This window comes from Mytilus edulis, chromosome 14 (assembly GCF_963676685.1).
Source record: "Mytilus edulis chromosome 14, xbMytEdul2.2, whole genome shotgun sequence".
In the NCBI taxonomy this organism is placed as follows: domain Eukaryota; kingdom Metazoa; phylum Mollusca; class Bivalvia; order Mytilida; family Mytilidae; genus Mytilus; species Mytilus edulis.
In genome coordinates, this window is record NC_092357.1 from 31,772,401 (window position 1) to 31,786,066 (window position 13,666).

The window sequence follows — 13,666 nt, forward strand, 5'->3', positions numbered from 1 at the left end:
TATTAATAAAGCAACTCAAAAAGTAGAAAAAAATGGAGGGTCCGTGTGCTCATTTTCGAGATATAAGCCATTGAAAATTTGGCGAGAAATAATTCTCTAGATTTTTCATATATTTAACATTGGCACCTTATTTGTTTCGAAAACTATGAAAAAATAACAAGAATTTTATAAAATTTTGAAAAATGTCTTCTTAAACTTTATGTAATAATATTATGAAAAGAAAAGTAGGGGTTAGTGGGCAAATTTTTTTAATGACAATACATGGATAAAACCAGAGGATTCCGAAAATCTGGCAAAAAATCAAAAAATGGAGGAGCAAACATCCTTAAAATTATCCCTCCTAAATATGTATGTTCTACTTTTGAGTCTGGTATCTGTTGCTCAATTGGTGTCGATGGTTGCTGGTGGTCTTATATGTTATGTCTGGGCGTTTACATAAAAACATTCTATAATAAAATGTTGATCAAAAGAGATTATTTGATTTTCCTGTTGTTTTAATTTATATTTTATGGACGGTGATTTTCAATTGGCTATCATGAATTAAATTGATTACCCAGTGAAATTAAACCGATAATTTCACCCCTCTGACGTCATACAACAATATGTTTTGTCAAAACGTCGTTGCTGACGTCGAATCAAAACAAGTTTTTGAAGCCTATACATCAGATTTGTAGGGATGTTAGTCTATATGAACACTTTGTGTTTTTTTCCACATATTTAGTATGTGTCCCTATGTCTCCAGTACCGACCTGATAAGTCAATTTTAAATAGAATCTTTTCAATGACAGTTATGAGTTATGAGATTGAAATTGGAGATTCTGAAGTGGTATTGCTAGCTCGAACAGAACTATTGACGTCTTTAAAGACTTTTGAAGAACAAATACACAACCCTTATTGTTAAAATCCCTGTTATATAACTATATTTTTAAATATCATAGTCCTATGGTAGATGTCACCTAACAGCATAGATATTAATTTCTAGACAACAACTTAAAAATTCTATAAACAATCATATGAAAAAAGAGGTTTTTAACAAGTTCCTCAAAGGTAAGCATGGTATAGTGGGCGAGTATCAAAACATACAAATTTTACGTATGAATTGTTTACTGATCTTGTATTTAACCCTTACTTTTGTTTGAATTGCAATAATTTTGCTGATATGGAGAGGTATGACGTACTTTTCAGGCACCATTATAACTGCTACAGACCCATTATTTAACGTGTTGGTATTTTCTTGCCTTTTTTTAGTGCGCGCATTTGTTGGTTAAAAAAGTCGATATCTAGTCTATGCTTCTTCCTTTGTCCTTGTTCGACTAGGTTTTCTCATGATAACATCTGTTGTTAAGAAGGAGTGTCGAGGAATGTGCTTACAAAATAGAAAATCTTACATTGTTCTTTGAAATTATAAGAGAGTAATATATAAAATTTGTCATTGTAATTCTGCACAATAACAGCCTACACATTAGTAATGTATCCATGTTATAGTATGAATGGAATATTATGATTGGATTGTTTTGTAACATTAAACACCCACAGCATATGTAATGATATTTCAATTGATTTAAATTCATTCAATTAGCCAATACTTTTATTTCGTAATCATTTATTAAATCTGTAATATTCCATGTACATTTGTTCACAATTCATTGAAGTGCGTGCTTGGAAAACATTCAGTTTGGAAACAATTTATCTCCTACGATCATTGATATCATGTTGATCATAAGACGAATCTGACAATAGTTCGCCATGATTATTTTGCATACGACGAGAGTTAATGTTCCGATAGTTTGTTTGTGTGTTATGTTCGCAAAGGGTTTTGCACAGCTGAATGTGGTAAAACGTGACTATTTTACTACAAAAGACAGAAGAATTCTTCCTAGCAGTACCACAATCATTCAGCAAAAATCACGATCGCTGTCAGCGTGTGCGTCTTTCTGTTCAATACATAAAGCATGTTGTGTTGCTAGCTATGATCGGAAAACAAAGCAATGCATCCTAGATAAATCCTGCTGCCCAGAAAGTGAGCAATCAGTAGATGCACTGATGTTGAAGATCCGATCAGGTAACTTTCATCCAACATTATTTCGATTTTAATGTATTATTCCCTGTTTTCTGAAAGCATGTTTAACAAATATACGTCAAGTATTAATATTTTTATATCCGTATAACCCTTAAACTATTTTAATTTATAAAAAGAAAATGCGCAAACTTGCCTTAAAAGTTGAATTTGATTCACGAAATAGTTCAGCGTTATTGGACAACCATGATCATGTTTTATTAAGTTACAAACTTGGCTGTTGTTTGAAATTTTCGAATAAAATCTTTTAAAAAAACAGAATTATGATACATGTACCAGAAAACTATTCACTAAACTTGTAAAGTAGTTTTACGCGGTTATATTCTAAAAACAACAAATATAGCTTGTAACAAAGTACCTTCTACTAAAAACACTATATATCATGTATATATAACAAGTTGAATAAGACATAGTTATGCAATCGGAGCATCGTCGTTGAACTCGATTTGAAAGGAATTGTTATTGATACTTTTTCAATTTTTTAGGTCTAAATTTTTTTTTAGGTGGAGGGTTTTTTCATTATTTTCTCATGTAAATGTCGTTTCTACATGCAACATGTGTACAGATCTGATTATCCATCTTGTGTCTTAACGACAGAATAAAGGTGATAGCATTGGCATTTTCCATTTATTTATTTCCCAAATTTGTTATATGATTTATTTACAATTATTTTGTTTGTTATGCAATTATTGATTGTAAATCAATAACGATTTTTATCCTAGTTAAATTGCAACGTTCGACTGGTGTTATCATTCTAGACTTAGCTGAGTTATCCATCGACTATATAGAATTTTGAAGCCTCTATTTTTGTTTAAGATTCGTATGTTTGTGACTGTCCTCAGAAATGACAGTTTTTGTCTTTTTCGTGTTTGCGAAAGCACTCACGGTGGACCATAAATAATTGCAGAACGGATTTATATTTTTGTTATGTGTAATGCATAAACCTGGAAACAATTATTTGCTTGTCCCCTAAAATGCGATTTCATTGTTATAAACGGTGAGTCTTGTCCAATAACATGAATAATTTATAAAGAAAAGAATGATAGTTAGTTAAGTGGTTCGTGAGGGGATAAAATATTAATACACATATACAATCTTGCTTCAAAATTTGAAGTAATATTTTTTTTTTGCTAGACTATCTACTCCCAAGAATAAGGTATACTAAGGTCACTTGTTTTCCGGTTTATTTATAAAATCAACTATGTATTCTTTTTTAAAGACACAAGTTTGTAAGTTATCCATATTATGATGTGTAAACAGTGTCGGACAGAACGTTCTCTTTTTATTACAACTTTTCTTTTAATGTTAAGTTAACTACAAAAACAGCAAAAATAACCACATTTTGAGATTTCATCTGTGTTTATATATATGCAAAGGGTTTACTTAACCAAACTATGTCATATATATACTAGAATCATAAAGACGATAACGTTTAACAAATTAGGTTTGTCAAATGTGCTAACTACTGCTATGAAATCATCAAAGCCTGTGTTTGTTATTTAAAATCCAATAGCTTCATTATTGCGCTCATGTTAAACATCCCTAATTTAGCCAATACTTACATCTCATATATCATATACTTGAAATTAAGGATACTACTGGTACTAGAGGGACTGCTTCATACCTTGATCTTTTTCGCAATATTGACGCAGATGGACGACTTCACACGAAAATTTATGATAAACGGGACGATTTCAACTTCCCAATTATCAATTTCCCATTTCTTAATATTAACAAACCCTCTGTCCCTTCGCATGGTGTTTACATATCACAATTGATACGTTATTCTCGTGCCTGTTAACACTATACGGACTTCATATACAGGAGTGTGATCCTTACACACAAACTGCTCCAACAAAGTTATGAGGATTAAAATTGACACTCCGTAAATTTTATGGCCACCATCACGAATTGGTTAATCCATACGATGAGTCTTTGACCAAACTAGCTTAGGACATTTTTACCACATGGAAGATTGTGGTTTGTCATTACGTCGTCTAATTTTTTAATTACCGAACGTGACTTATTCCCGATTGTGATTGTTTTGCTGAGTGTGAATTCGCATGACTATGAGACGTGTTACGGTACTTATCTATCCCAAATTCATATATTTAGTTTGATGTTATATTTGTAATTCTCATCGGAATTTGTCAAATTTGTTGACGTCTTTTCTATTATATGCATGTGTTATGTTACAGAAAATTAATCACCGCCTTCATTTATGGGATTTAATTCGTTCAACGTAATCTGTACGATGTTTTACGTCGTTTGAAGTTACATTCAAAACAAACTGGACATATATAGAATATAGTTAATTGCTATTAATAAATATTGCAATGTGCATTGTGCTTAAATTTTTATTTCAGTATTTAATTCAACTATAATCTTAAATCAATCCTAATTCTATTTTATTTTTGAGATATAGTTTTTCAAATGTGACGTCATTTTTGTGCCGTTTCAGAAATTCAAATGTGACGTAATTTTTGTGTCTTTTCACCACCTCGTATGTGACGTCATTTTTATGACTTTTTGCGTAGAGTCCTAGACTTAGTCGTGTGTGTCTATTTTCTGTGTTGGTCTTTGTATTATGTATACGGGTTTTGTTTTCTGTAATTAGTTAATACTTCAGTTTATCATGTGTATCTTTTATATTCATTTGATCAAACTTACTGGTTTCAATAACATAAATTGTTCTAAATAATAAGGATGTTTTTATCCCAAGCAGAAAACTCTGGCCGTGTTTGGCACAACTTTTTTCAACTTTTTATCATCAGTGCTGTACAACTTTGTACTTTTTTTACTTTGGAACTTTTATATCTGGGCGTCATTGGTAAGTCTTGTGTGGACGAGGCGCGTTTTTTGGCATATAAAATTTTAAACCTGATGCCTTTTGTTTTCTATTATTCATGTGTTTCTTTGTCTAATACGTTCTCCTATTTATTTGTATTGTAGTCCTGTAATATTATGTTGTCATTTTAATTTAATATTTAACATTGCCATTAGATTGCGAGGTTTGGCATGCCACAAAACCAGGTTCAACCCACCATTTTTTCTTGAAAAATGTCCTGTACCAAGTCTTGTTATATTATAGTTCGTTTCTGTGTGTGTAACATTTTAACGTTGTGTTTCCGTTTTGTTGTTTGTTTTCTTTTATATTTGAGTGTGAATTCACATTACTATAAGACGTGTCACGGTACTTTTCTATCCCAAATTCATGTATTTGGTTTTGATGTTATATTTCTTTTATATTTGAGTGTGAATTCACATTACTATAAGACGTGTCACGGTACTTTTCTATCCCAAATTCATGTATTTGGTTTTGATGTTATATTTGTTATTCTCATCGGATTTTGTCTAATGCTTAGTCCGTTTCTGTGTGTGTTACAATTTAATGTTGTGTCGTTGTTCTCCTCTTATATTTAATGCGTTTCCCTCAGTTTTAGTTTGCATCCCAAATATTGTTTTTGTTCATAGATTTACGAGTTTTGAACAGCGGTATGCTACTGTTTTAATCTATCGTATGGGATCTTTTTTTAAAACTGTATGTATTCTACTGTGCAACATTTTGTTGTTTTCAACTGTTGACATGATAACGTTATGTAATGAAATACAATCGATACGTTACAGATCATACAAACAAACTGGTACCTGAATATTTATAACCGTGAAAAACATCACATTACTCGAAAACCTAAATATTGTATCGGGCAATACAATTGTGATCATATATATAAACACTAACGGTTTAGTCTATATAATAAATGCGGATAGAACCTCCTGGTTTTACAGCTAGCTAAACCTCTCACTTGTTTTACAGTCGCATCATTTTTTTTTATATTGACAACGATGCGTTCACAAAACAAGCATACATGAGTGGTAAAATGTCAAAAATACAGCAGTAAACATTGTGTCATAATCTCAATCACTAAAAAAAAAAAAAAAAAAGCAATGTATGTTACAAAGAAGCACAAAATGACATATAAACCATGCATATTAGCAAATATTTAAGACAATTTTACAAAAAATTGCCATTGTACAATAACACAATTAAAGGATGTATAAGTACAAAGTCACGTCATATATGTAACAAAGAAACATAAAATGGCACATATACAAAGCACATAGCAAAAATGAAAAACAAGAATACAATATTATCATTAACAATAATAACAGAACGTACAAATGCACCAAGTATTTTAATCACAACCAAAACAAACAGATATGTAACAAAGAAGCACAAAAAGACACACATCAAATTTAGCAACCTCATTTATTGCTCCCTTATTTTTAAAGTATTTTTAAGTATGTCAGATCCGAGCTCCTTTATTTTTGAATTTTATAGTATGTCAACTCCACCCATAAACGATAAAAAATATCGTAAGAACTAGCCATATCAACATTGAATCTAACGTAGACTCGCACTTTTGTCACTGAATCAAATTATCGATATTCATAAAGAACTGTTTTAATTCACGTTATGTCATATATATATATATATATATCTTTCTAAAAGCAAATTATTTAATCATTAAATTTCAGATTCACTTGCATGCCCAAACGGATGGTTAAAAAACGGAAACAAATGCTACTACTTTAGCGATGAACTTAACACTTGGACAGATGCTAAGGTTGGTAATTCCTAATTTATTTCGTACTATTGGACATTGATTGCCTTACTTTGACATTTAGTTGACATCTGGGTAAATAGACAAGCTATTTTATCACTTTCTTTATTAGATTTGATTATTAAAATTATTGATAATTTTTGGTTTATCATCTAAAGCTTATACTTGCTAAAGGTTTAACAATAAAAAAATATGTTGTACTATTGCCAATGATACAACTCTCCACAAAACACCAACTGACACAGAAATACCAACTGAAGATCACTATAAGGCCTTTAACAATGAACAAAACATTTGCCGCATAATAAGCAACAAAAGGTCCCGATGTGAAATATGTGATACAATTTGAACTACCTCAATATAATATTATGTAGGGCCTATATGCTCTAGTGGTCTAGCGCGTCGGAATTGCTCAAGTTGATTTGGTGCCATGACCTCTCGATGCGTTCGAATCCAGATCAGGGAAAAATCAAATCATTTGCTTCCAAAAAATTACAGATCTAACATTGTTGGGCTGTTATGTAGACAAAGTATATGTATATATTACAGAGTGCTTGCGAAGCTGAGGAAGGAATGCTTGTAGAAGTAGATTCAAAATGTGAAAACGAGTTTGTTAAGAAGTCAGCAAACGAGTCAGGTATGTATATTCAATGCAAAAAGATGCAAGAAAGTGAGCCAATTATAAAAGAGGGACGATATATACCATAGGTAGAGCCGAAGTCAAAGATAGAAAATAAACTGACATATCAATGGCTACAAATAAAAAGACAAACAGACAAATAATAGTACAAAATGGTGTAGATCTAAGCAACAATAGGTGTCCGTACAAACGAAGAGCGAAACCAATACAGCATTAAAACGACAAAAATTCATGAAATGTTATTGTATATCGAGAAACCAACGGCCGTATGTATGAACAACAACAAATATGATATACAGCAACGGGCGGCAGTCACTGATGTACATGCTCCTTATTTGTTAGCCATTTTGAAATCATGTTATGCCAGCAAGCTTAGTTCAAATAAAGGCAACAGTAGTATTCCGCTTTTCAAATATCAACAATCAAAATTAAGGTGCATACGATAATTCTACCTACCAGTTAAATATATATGTTTAATAGTCTATACCTGTAACTTGGCATTGCACCAGGTCATGTTTTTCTCTGCTGTTTATGACATCTTTACACTAAATCCATTGGATGTTGGATGTGTACGGATTGATAGTTTAGTCTTAGTTGCATGATGTTTTAATTAGTTGTTAGTAGCTTTGAACTAGCTGTCAGATAATTGCGAGTACTCTCAGATCTGTTCATTTTGTCTTTTTGTGTCGGGATGTATAAGTACCGGGCCACGTGCACTTGTACTTTTGTCCATCTGATGAGTTAAGACTTTTTGAACTGATTTTTATAGTTCGTTTTTATGTTGTACTGTTATACCACTGTCCCAGGTTAGGGGTGGGATCCCGCTAACATGTTTAACCCCGCCACATTATTTACGTATGTGCCTGTCCCAAGTCAGGAGCCTGTAATTTAGTGGTTGTCGTTTGTAATGTGTTACATATTTGTTTTTCGTTCATTTTTTACATAAATAAGGCCGTTAGTTTTCTCGTTTGAATTGTTTTACATTGTCTTATTGGGGCCTTTTATAGCTCACAATACGGGATGGGCTTTGCTCATTGTTGAAGGCCGTACGGTGACCTATAGTTGTAAATGTCTGTGTCATTTTGGTCTTTTGTGGATAGTTGTCTCGTTGGCAATCATACCACATCTTTTTTTATATTGTCAAATAGAACAGTGAGTGTAACTGGATACTCAGATCATCGTTCAACTGATTAGCCGTTTAACCGGTTGTTTAAGTTGATGTTTGTAGACCCAATCTATAGTGCTCTACGTCTTTATAATACGATATATTTTAGTTTGGCATTATAAGGCATTGTAAGGCTTGTCTGTGAGAATTCTGGCGATGTTTGTAATAACTTCCAATTAAGAAAATAAACCAATGTTTTGATCTCGTCAGATTGAAAAATGTCTGAAACCGACAGAACAGATTTAAGGGAACTATATGTTTCAATGTTTGGCATATGCCCTTTTGTCAAGCAATACGAAATTAAGTTTCATGTACGATTACTTCACGTCAAAGTTCGGAAGTCTTTACTTTACTTTGATAGTTTGAAGATACACGAATGACGTTTTGATAATTTCTTACGTCAAAACATAGAAGAGTTAACGTGAGAGTAACTTGTTTAAAAAAAAATACAGATTTGAAGCTAGCATAGATTTGAGGATACTATGTATAAAGGAAAAAAAAAAGTGTTTTAATACTGTGTTAATATAATTTATAGGTTACTGGTTAGGTGGAACAGACGAACAAGAAGAAGGTGTTTGGGTATGGTCACACAGTCAGAACTTTATCACCTATACTGATTGGAAAGCGGGAGAACCAAACAATGCCAGAGGCAACGAACATTGTCTTATATTGTGGGAGTCCTCCGGGTATGCATGGAATGATAGCCCATGTAAACAATTAATGCCATTTATCTGTGAAAAAGGTATGTGTTTTTTGTTTCTTTTCAAATGTTTATTAAATACATGTAGCAAGAGAACGATCGTATGTTTTGATTAAATTTTCCAATATAATTCGAAAGTTTTACATTCATTTTAATTTATAACATTTGCAATGTCATCCCCCCCCCCCCCCCCCCCCCAAAAAAAAAAATACGAAGGGCTTTGGCTTCTTTATTGAAACATTGGGTACATTGAACACAAAAGTTGGTTTCGTTTTTTATTTAGCTAGATATATTAAGCAGATAAGTAAAGATGACCGTAAGTCATGTAAATAAAACTTTCAGATTCTTTTCATGTGTTATTTAATACAACGTGCATTCTATTGTTTACAATATTTTTCTTTTCTTAATTTTTCTCACTTTGCACATGGTTTTATATTTTGTTTTGTTTTATACGACCTTTAACGTTTTAAATGATATGTTCCTTTGCCAAAAATAACTTATCTTCTTGCAGTTACCTAAAATAATACTTACGGAATTTACTATTGTTTGATAAACCATCATCAAACTCAGATTGTTGGATCATAAGTCTGACAAATCCAGCAATGGACGAATTGTTATATTTCTTTAGGAATATCATGCATACATTTTTTTAATGTATCACTTGTTTACCTAGGTAATGTTTCTATGATTTACCACTTAAAGTGAGGTATACGTACTTGCACGCCTCTCGTGGAATTTTAGAAACAAAACTGTGCGTCGGTTGTTACACGAGTTTTCTCATTTACATAAAACGAGAAATACGTAGTTATTTCTAAAGTTGCTCTTTACAGTTGTCGTATAAAACATATTGTTATCTACCCTAGTCGTCGTCTATAAGGTTATGTCATTATTACATATCGATAATTAGCAAAGGCACGTTTTTGTACTGTTTCAATATTTCAAACTCAAATTCAAAACTCCAGAATCCCAATTCTGTTTATAGCGCATGCACATGTTGAGAAAAATGTGTGAGCTAAAGGGAAATCATACTAACGAATCGATCCCGTTTGAATACCTGAAGATCTTTATATAATTGTATTTATTATATTACTTGCAATGTATAAGTTATCAAAGGTACTAGGATTATAATTTAGTACGCCAGACGCGCGTTTCGTCTACATAAGACTCATCAGTGACGCTCATATCAAAATATTTATAAAGCCAAACAAGTAAAAAGTTAAAGAGCATTTAGGACCCAAAATTCCAAAAAGTTGTGCCAAATACGGCTAAGGTAATCTATGCCTGGGATAAGAAAATCCTTAGTGTTTCGAAAAAAAAGTTTTGTAAACAGGAAATTTAGAAAAATGACCACATAATTGATATTCATGTCAACACCGGAGTGTATAACCGTGGTTTCCCAGTTAAATACAAAGTGAAATAAACTATGTTATTTCACTCATCTGACGTCATTCAACAACATGAACAATAGGTGTTGTCAAGACGTCATCGATGACGTCGCATCAAAGCAACTGTAAATACTAAAACTTCCATTGTCAATGTAATAAAAAGAATAACTAATTTTCTGTATTTGAATTCTTTGATTACATTTGGATTAGTTATTCAATGGGTAATTTTTAGAATTATGTAATCTGCTCTCTGGTGGTATTGTTGTCTCTTTCACGTGTTCCCAATTTCAATTCTCAATTATACATGTTTCTCTTACAGATTTATTGAATTAAGTTGGAGAAGAAGGAAAGATATAGAAGACAAAGATCGCCGAATGCATGCACGCCTGTGCTTCAACAATTTTCTAATATATGAAGAGTTAATTTGTCTTACACATAATTGTAAAAAACTTTCCTGCGAGATCCTTTTTTGTTGCTTTATTTACTTGTTTAGAGGCTTGTATTGTTATATATTTAGTGATAACTAAACCACTCAATATAACTGTTGGTGTATAGAAAACAGTTTACCTAGATAGGCTCCTTATTTAATAAGAAAAATCAAAAAATCTTTTAAAATATGTTTATCCCTTTTTTTTTAAATCTTATTAACATCAATTTTTAACTATTATTTTACAAAATAAACCTGTCAATTGATTTGCTATCAACTGATCTGGAATTTCGATTTAAGAATTAAGGGCAGTGATTCTTCGCTTGATAAGTGATATGTGTGATGGTTGATTTGACAAACAAATTGTGATTGGGCTAAAGGAAGAGTTTTTTTGTGTTAATAGGTGATTTCAATAAGATAAATTTGAACAACTAATTTGATTGATTGCCGTGATTATAATTGATGATAAATTTTTTTTGTTAAAATCGACTTTGGTCTTCATTCATACATATTTAATTTGCACTTTGCCAATCACAGTAAAAGATTGTTTATCCATACTTATTTTTTTTTCATATCTATGCTGCTTTATATTTTATTTTTAATTGTTGTGATAAATGTTTAATTAGTAATCTAGATACATATTTTGTTGATTTGCTGTATAAAAACCTATGACCACCACCTATAAAATTGAATGCTGTATTAGAAACTAAATGTAATATCTTTTAATTGATAATTCAAATTGCAAACAATTTTTTATCAAAACAGGAATTTTCAAACCTCGTCGTGTTTGTTATATTTGCCATGTGTTTACTTAAACGACTTGTAAAGAAAAAAAGCAGACCTACTAGATTTTAAACAAACATCTAGTTTAATGCTTACTCTTCACGAGTAACCAAATGACTCAGAAATTAACAATTTAAGGTCACCTGCCGGCATTCTTAAGTGATTTAAGCCCATAACTCATAGTCAGAGCTCCCTATATAATTGTTCTAAGATACAACTAAAATATATAAATGTGAATACATATTTGTGTCTAGTCGGTTTGAGATGATGATGCATACTTTTATATGTAAATGACGATATTCTAAAAGAATTGTTTTATTTCTTAAGAACACTAACAAATGTAATAAGAATATAATCATTGAACGCAATACAGTTTTAAAAAGACCAAGGACAGTTTTCATATTTATTGTCTCTCTGTTTGTCTATTCGAATTTCACCATCAACGTAGCCATGGTAGAATATTATTTAGATTTTTTTTTATATAAGGATTACATTTTGTTCAATTGTTTTATGTTATTAAGTATTAATATTTGTTTCATTCATAGCATCACATTTAAATGTTTGAGGTATTTTGCTGATAGTATTGAGGCATATTGAGTTACCATGGCAACAGCCTTCTACTAGGATGATATTAACGTTATATTTTGTCAATTCCTAAGTACAATTAACAATTTGTACAGTTATAGGTGAATTGTACACGCTTTATATTTTTTCTGTTCGTGAACAAATGGATATTGTCTACCTTGTAAACTTTGTAAGCTTAAAAATCAGAAGCTTAGCCGTGATATAAGTGCTATGTTAAATACCGAAAAATGTCAAATGAGCAAGATTCAAAATAGAAATATATTCAGGGTGCAATCATACATTATTTGTCCATAATTAGGGGGAAATGAGGGGATTAATTTTCAGTTTGAATTATTTTTTATCGAACCTACTTTCTGAGGTTTTCGACAAAAAATGATATTTAAAACCTGATTATTTCATCCTTTTATTTCGTAAATGGTTAACTGTTCATGATATTAAATCGATTAAGTCAACATATAAGTATACGTCCGTTAAAGGAAGTTTATAAAAAATCCTTTACTTTGAATTCAAGACGTTAAAAGGCATAAAGAAATATCAAGTGTATATAATTATTATAAATAATATACAACTGATACATAAAGATCAATTTTATCAAAAAGGACAAAAGTACGAGTAAAATATCTCATATTTTGCAATATCTGTAATAGTGTTTATTCATGTACTACATGTAATTATCATGATTAAAGCTTTGCTGTATGTATCCTGTCTGTTCTTTGTTGTAAAATAAAATATTTCATTCATTAAACTTGTGTTCATTGCTGTTGTTTTATTTATAAGTTGATATTGATATTAAAAGATATATGAATAAACAGGAATGTCGAAAACCGCGAGCTTGAAGATTTACATGATCTAAACAGCCCGTTTTGTCAGGATGATTTTTAGTATCAATCTTAACTGATCACTGAAGTTTAAACACAAACAAAAACTACTTATGTTTGGACCAAACAGTAAATCAAAACAAAGTCAAGTGTGCGTATGAAATCAGTACTTTAATTTCGTTGTATACGATACGATTCTCTGCGAATACATTAATTATAAATCATAAATAACAGTGAAACTAAATTCCGTTCATCATAAAAACAATATACAATACATTACTTACTTCTCAATCATTATAAAATGTACAGAAACCTGTTTTCTGATATAAGTACAAAGTTTGCACATTCAAATGATTAAATCAATATATTTCATTTCGGAACATTGTTACAATTATTGCTAAAGGAGTGAATGATGAAGTCGGATTAAATATATGCTTACCGATTATGCTCTCTTACAAAAA

The 13,666-nt window shown here is 31.2% G+C and overlaps 1 protein-coding gene across 1 annotated transcript; it reads left to right on the forward strand.

The window, feature by feature from the left end:
• The first annotated feature begins 1,640 nt into the window (after positions 1-1,640).
• Positions 1,641-13,127, forward strand: LOC139503085 (perlucin-like). The gene is made up of 5 exons (XM_071292762.1): positions 1,641-2,062; positions 6,617-6,705; positions 7,252-7,339; positions 9,043-9,249; positions 10,912-13,127. The coding sequence occupies exons 1-5, from the start codon at positions 1,747-1,749 to the stop codon at positions 10,923-10,925; spliced, it is 714 nt and encodes a 237-aa protein (XP_071148863.1). The 5' UTR covers positions 1,641-1,746; the 3' UTR covers positions 10,926-13,127.
• Positions 13,128-13,666: the final 539 nt, after the last annotated feature.

Excerpts from the sequence above, each read along its gene's own strand:
- LOC139503085 (XM_071292762.1), top strand. The coding sequence starts at position 1,747 with ATGATTATTTTGCATACGACGAGAGTTAATGTTCCGATAGTTTGTTTG. Across the intron at positions 6,706-7,251 it reads ACACTTGGACAGATGCTAAG|AGTGCTTGCGAAGCTGAGGA; the intron begins GTTGGTAATTCC and ends TATATATTACAG. Across the intron at positions 7,340-9,042 it reads GAAGTCAGCAAACGAGTCAG|GTTACTGGTTAGGTGGAACA; the intron begins GTATGTATATTC and ends TATAATTTATAG.